General features: G+C 35.4%; 1 protein-coding gene across 2 annotated transcripts in view; it reads left to right on the top strand.

Annotated features, from left to right (window-relative positions):
- Positions 1-6,420, top strand: part of LOC135206372 (fibroblast growth factor receptor-like 1) — a 208,698-nt gene extending 202,278 nt beyond the window's left edge. For both annotated transcript variants that reach the window (XM_064237791.1, XM_064237797.1), the window contains exons 10-11: positions 3,280-3,420; positions 4,432-6,420. In XM_064237791.1, coding sequence (XP_064093861.1) covers positions 3,280-3,420; positions 4,432-4,788 — 498 coding nt within the window. In that variant the 3' untranslated portion in view covers positions 4,789-6,420. The remainder of the gene's footprint in view (positions 1-3,279; positions 3,421-4,431) is intronic.
- Positions 6,421-6,701: the final 281 nt, after the last annotated feature.

The following is a 6,701-nucleotide window of genomic DNA, read 5'->3' on the forward strand; positions in this document are numbered from 1 at the left end:
CAACATAGTCAAAAGAAGGTTTAATATACAATCTGACACTACCGGATTAGCCATAAGGGCGTTTTTCACTCTATAGAAAGGATGAGTCGCCAGAGGCTAGCCACACTCCTCCTTTTTTCTTTGAGTGAAAATCGCCCTTATGGCTAATCTAGTAGTGTCAGTTTGTATATTAAGCCTTCTTTTGACTATGTTGTTCTTTGTAAAATCAGTTTGCCTCAGTAAAGGGTCCGAACAGGACCGAAAGTACTTGGCTATCTCGCTTTTTCATTTTTTCCTTCGTGGCAAAAAACCTTTATTTATACATAGCATCACGTTTTATATACTTCGTGATCAAGTTATTCATATATATATTATATATATATATATATATATATAATATATATATATATATTATATATATATATATATATATATATATATATATATATAATATCGAGCTACAATGTCCTTTAATATCTAATTCGCTCTACCTCGGAATTAATATATTTTCATATATGCTTAACCGAAGGGGAATTTTTTTCTCGATAATAGACTTGCCTGGATCGGGACGCGAACCCAGGATCCTTTCAAATCCAGGAACGTCAGTGAAGCTTTTACCTACTACACTACCGTAGGTTAAAGCTTCACTGACGTTCCTGGATTTGAAAGGATCCTGGGTTTCGCGTCCCGATCCAGGCAAGTCTATTATCGAGAAAAAATTCCCCTTCGGTTAAGCATATATGAAAATATATTAATTCCGAGGTAGAGCGAATTAAATATTAAAGGACATTGTAGCTCGATATATGTATAATGAACACGGAAAAGTGATATGACTTATATATATATATATATATATATATATATATATATATATATATATATATATATATATATATATATATATATATGTATATATAAATCTACGGTGAATGTGCGTGGCTGTCTTCTCTAATGCCTCGAAAGTCTCCCGTACACCATTATGATTTTTGTATTACATATAATTAGCAGTTACCATTTTATTCTACTTCACTTCCTCTCTCTCTTTGTTTTTTACACGAGTTCATTGTTCAATTTCTATTCAGTTGGACAAATTCATTTTGTTATCAGGAGTTGTGAGGCTTCAATTCTATCAACATCTTTTTATGACAGCTTTCATGCGTCAATGAAAATCAGAACTTTACTTATCCACTGATGACATTTCATTAGATAAAATAAGTAAAAATTAGGAGTAAATAAAAAATTTAAATTTTTTTTCCATTTAATTGGAAAGTCAACAACTCATGATCTGACCTCCAGCTTACTCGGAACGCATGCAAGATTTTATCCTCACACATATTTTGTAAACGTTATATTTCTAACTTTTAATGTAAATAAACATGTGCTAATAAAATCCACAGTCAAATAGAGCCTTGCTATACCTACGAAGTTTAAAATAAATACGCTATATATTATATGAAATAAGTTTTCTGTATTGTTCAGAAAGAACATTATTTTTTTTCTACATTTTCATTCTAATAAATACATCATACATATCCTATCCTAAAATTCCTGTATCTTTAACTCAACGCGAAATACCTTTTTCAGACCTTGTTAGGCTCTTCCATAGACCTTTCCTAATCCACCCCCCCCCCAACAACAAGAGCAACAACAAAGCCGTTTCTACGGCTTACTCCTCGAGTAAGCGAAAATAATCAAAGGATTCGTGATGATAAAGACAGCCTCTGTTTACGTTACTTAATGATATTAATCCATCTTATGTCATTCGAAAAAAAATCTGGTTGAGTAAATAGTATAAAACGCTATTAATCTATCGATTTTCTTTTATGAGAATTAGAAAAGAAACATATTTTTTTAAATTTTTATTTTTATTTGTTGGCGTCCTTTTACTTAAGAGAAATTTGATTTATAAAAGACAAATAATGAACGGAAATTAGAATAAATACAACGAGGCAATTTATTCGAAAATCGAAGGGGAAAAAAAAAAGAAGTCTGAAAACATGCAAGTAAAGAAATGATCTAATAGCGTTCTTTCGCTGCCAAGATAAAAAAAAAAAAATATAGCGAAAGAAAGAATTAAGAAAGAAGGATACGGAAATAAGAAGAAAATAGTAAAGCAAAGGACACAAGCAATGCAGACAAAGCAAAAAAAAAAAAAAAAGTAACTTTCTGCAACTTCAGCTGATCATTTCATTGAGGACCGAATAATTAGTCAACAAAAAAGAAAGAGAGAGAGAGAGAGAGAGAGAGAGAGAGAGAGAGAGAGTGAACAATGCAATTAACCTGTGGAAACATTTTCTGTACATTTGAAATTAGCTTCGCCTTTCCGCTCCTTTTTTCCCCTCTTTCCTCAGTAATCTATTACTTGCTTTACAGCAAGCCCTTTATTAACACAATATTGGTGTTCTTAATTAAGCCGTTCTTTAGGCAAATACTGTATTAGCATTTGCCAAGGAAGTGCAAATGAAAGTCCTGTTTATGCAGAGGAAAAAAAAGCGTCTTGGTATCTACATCGCTTTGAATTCGTGTTACATATATAAATATTTTTCTCTCATTAATTACGCACGTGCTAATTTTTTAAGTAAGCTCATGATGTATTCGTTCACCTCTCAAATTATGTACAGTTCTCGTAGGTAAACGGAATATATATGGTTAAATATTCACATCAAGATGAATAAACAAACGCAAATTTACCAAGCCAATAATATAGTATTTTAGCATTAAAGTTGCCACTTATGAGAGAAAGAACAACTAAATTACAAAGTCCAGACACTTTTTATTTGCTTACTGAACATCACAAACACGAGGATTAGCAGGGCTGATCAATCTTTCATGCCATTCATTCCCAGATTCTGGAATTCTCTTCATAATTCAGTACTCCCAGACTTCTCACTCTCTCTCAAAAAAAAAAAAAAAAAAAAAAAAAAAACAAAAAAAAAAAAAAAAAAATTCGCTTTTATCTTGTTATACCCTTTAAAAACATCTAATAGGGATTATATGTTCTATACTTTATCCTACATTCACACAATGTGGTTTCTTTTCGGACTGTGTATATTTGTATTTTCTGTCACCATCATTGCTGTTTAATTATAAAACTTATCTAAAATTTTATTTTCATCTTGCCTTCATATGTTTTATTAGGGCGTTATGGGGTAAACTTAATTTAGCATACATTCTCTTTCTAAAATCATATGCCTTGCGTTTTCTTTCAAAATCCTCATCCTTTATAAATACGTTTAGACCCAAAATTTATAAGCCAGGTGTATTTTGTTTACACTGACATACTTTATTTCTTCCCTACAGATGAGAAAAACCGCCCCTGACAAACCGGTGGGCGTCTCCCCACCCACACCCGTGCTGAAAGGCGACGACACCTCGGCCCTAGCACCTCTAAATCCAGACTCCCATGGTCACCTGCCACGCCCTCCTGACCTCGTCTATCAGGTGAGACAAACACAGATAAATGAATGGATTTTAACAAAGAGGTCATTCCATTACTTTATCTCAGGCTGAAGTCTTTATTACCACACAGCAGAATTATCTTTTCTTCATGGAACTTTGTCTTAATTTATCTCTCTCTCTCCTCTCCTCCCCTCTTCGCTCTCTCTATCTCTCATCTCCTCCTCCCGTCATCTTAATCCACTCTCTCTCGTATCCATCGTTTAACCACATCTCTATACTAGCTCACACACCCTTCCCCCACGTCTGCTCTCCTCTCTCTCTCTCTTCTCTCTATATATATATATATATATATATATATATATATATATATATATATATATATTTTATAATATTTATCTATTTATTTCTACACACACACACAAATATCTTAAGTGCTTCTACATTTTTAATATACATTGGTGTGGGATGTTCGTTTTTCAAGTTGTTTTTTTTTATAACAGTGTTTCCATTAAAAAAATAGTATTCGTAAAATAATAAGCGGTTTATATCTAGGGTAGATCATACGTACTTTATAAATATGCCTGCCATTGAACATCACAATGAAATTACTTTTTAGTTCGGGACGAATAAGAGTGAATGATGCTGTTCATTTGATTATAGGGCATTTAGAATTTTTTTATGGTTGAAACAAAAGTCTGATTTAGATCAAAGAATACTCACAGTCCTGCCTATTTCAAAGATAATTAATGTTGTAGCTACCAAAGGATTTTCAAGTATTGCTTATTTATTAAAATTGACTCATTTCTATGACAGTTCAATAATACCCTCATTTCTCTTAAGCTTCACCTTTAGGTTCCTTATGTATGCGGACATAATTATATAGAAGTAACTCTGTCTTGTGATAGTGCTGAAGTAATTTTGTGTTGTGATACTGATTTAACAATTTCTAAAGTGTATCTTTATCGCTTTGATATCACAACTAGAGACTATGATCTTCCTGTACTATGTTTTTGATCAAATGACTTATTAATCGTTACTTTCTATTCATTTTAGGAGGTCAGCGGATACCCAGGCAACACCATGAGGGGACCTCACACAAACAATTATAAGGACCAGTATCCGAGCCCATATCCGGATTCCTATCCGGATTCCTATCCAGAACCGGCGTACTCCGATCCGTATTCTGGAGAGAGGGGTCCTACAAGGGCTTCTGAGCACAGTTACGCCCGTCTCACTCACCCATCCCATCCTTCGCATCCGTCTCTCGCATCTCATCCTTCCCACACCTCTCACGCGTCCTCCAGCCCACATCTCCCACCCCCCTACGCCCACACTCACGTACATGGACACGCCCATTCACACTCCCACACACACAGACATCCGCAGTATTTCGTTCACTATAATTTATAGAATTTAGTTTAAATCATAAAGGATCGCCAAAACGCTTATTGTATTCGAGAAAACACATTTTCTACGAGAAAATGGAATCGGAAACGAAGTATGTGATTGCTGTAGAAAATGGGAGATTGAAAAAAGAAAGTGGGAAATGGCAGTGCCACCGCCTAAATGCAAACATATATAGAAAGAAGAAAGAGAAAGAGAAAGGGAGAAAGGAGAAAATAACCCCGGTGGTTTGACAAGCATCAAGTGCTGGTTGATGATAAAGTTAACAGACACGGGAGGCGGATTATGAATGACGTATTGTTACAGCCTTCAGGTCTGGGAGAAGACGCGTGATGAAGGTGATGGCCGAGCCAATAGAAAGAATCATGATTAAAGATCTGACGGGTGGCAGGAAGATGGAGAGTCGTTGGTACAAGTGACGGTTTAAAAAGTGCGGACTCATCGTTCCTTTGAGCCTCTGACGGAAGTGTGAATGGATTAATCTTGCTACTGTGTTGGAGGGAGGTGTTAACGATGTCCTTTGTATCTTTTACCAGAGGGACGAGTGGATGAGCGCGGTATGATGTGCGATACCATCTGGATTTCTTAGTTAGCTTTCGGCAGTGACTTGCACAAGCATTTGTCAGGGAATAATGAAAAAATTCAGTGATGCCAAGAGAGTGATGATGAGTGAAAGGGAAAAGTTAATTTCATTTTTTTATGAGAAACACGTTTGTTTTAGGAATTATGAAAAGGTTTTGTACTAACCAGTGATAAGAAATTCCCTTTCATCTCATTGGTGCCAAAGTTGTTAAATCTGAAATGATTGAGAATGAAAAGAACTATATACTAGTTGACGCTACCCCCCTTCATCCATTTCAGTTAACTTGGAAGTAAAAAATGTCCGTCACAATAGAGGTGATATGCCCTACATCAGGTAAAAATGGTTCGATAGTGTTGAACTCGTATAATGCTCCAGAGAGGTCGGTCACAAGTGGGGAATCCCTCAACAGGTAAAGTATATGGGCCCAGGGGGTTTGAATTGGCTTGTAGATTCGGGGAATGAAGTTTTGGTTGTGTATATCAGGAGTGTACTCTCGAAAACAGTTTCTAAGCCTGACCACCGCAGATTTCAGCAACTGGATAAGTGAACGAAATGAAATACGTTCCAACACCAGGAAATTTATCCTTTCGCTGAATGAACGAAGTGAAACTCGTGTCTATGTTTGGACGCACGAAGTCAGTTTCTTAACTGTAAAGCCCTCCTGAAATTGGACCACAGGAAACCGAGATGTTTTGACGGTCAATAAGCTATTTTCTGAGGACGGAAACTAACGGAATTGAGAGAATGAAATTAGTTTCAAGGTATAAGAAAGAGCACGACAGCTGTCATCCAAGTCGGACCTCCCTTCGTGACATTCACCGACTTGAAGCCAATGTCTTTGTCTGAACATAGATGCTACCTGAAATATATTGAGGGCTGACCGAAAGTTTTCTTCAAATGGAATACCGAGATCTGAATTTAGAGAGAAATTTACAATAGGTGTAGATTTTTTTTTTTTTTACTGATCCGACGTCCTAAAAAAATAAAAAAAACAAGAGATAACTCCCTTTTTCCGAAATACCTCCTTACCTTTTAAAAACAGAAGAGATATTTTTCACTAATCAAAGCATCATCTCGCTCCTGACTGTGGGATGTAGGTATATAGTGTGAATAGCAGAAACAAAAATAATGTTCGACTTTCTTGCGTATTCAGAGCAATTGTGTTTACCAGCGACCGAAATATTGATTATCTGTGCCAAGACTCTGTATTATTACTGATAATTTCATAAATTTTAAGACAGTGACGATCATTATGTATATATTATGTATAGTTTCTGTATGATCGAATTATGTGTTTAAGATGACCAGAATCGGCGAACTCTAGACGTAATGAAAT

Source organism: Macrobrachium nipponense, chromosome 11 (assembly GCF_015104395.2).
Source record: "Macrobrachium nipponense isolate FS-2020 chromosome 11, ASM1510439v2, whole genome shotgun sequence".
In the NCBI taxonomy this organism is placed as follows: domain Eukaryota; kingdom Metazoa; phylum Arthropoda; class Malacostraca; order Decapoda; family Palaemonidae; genus Macrobrachium; species Macrobrachium nipponense.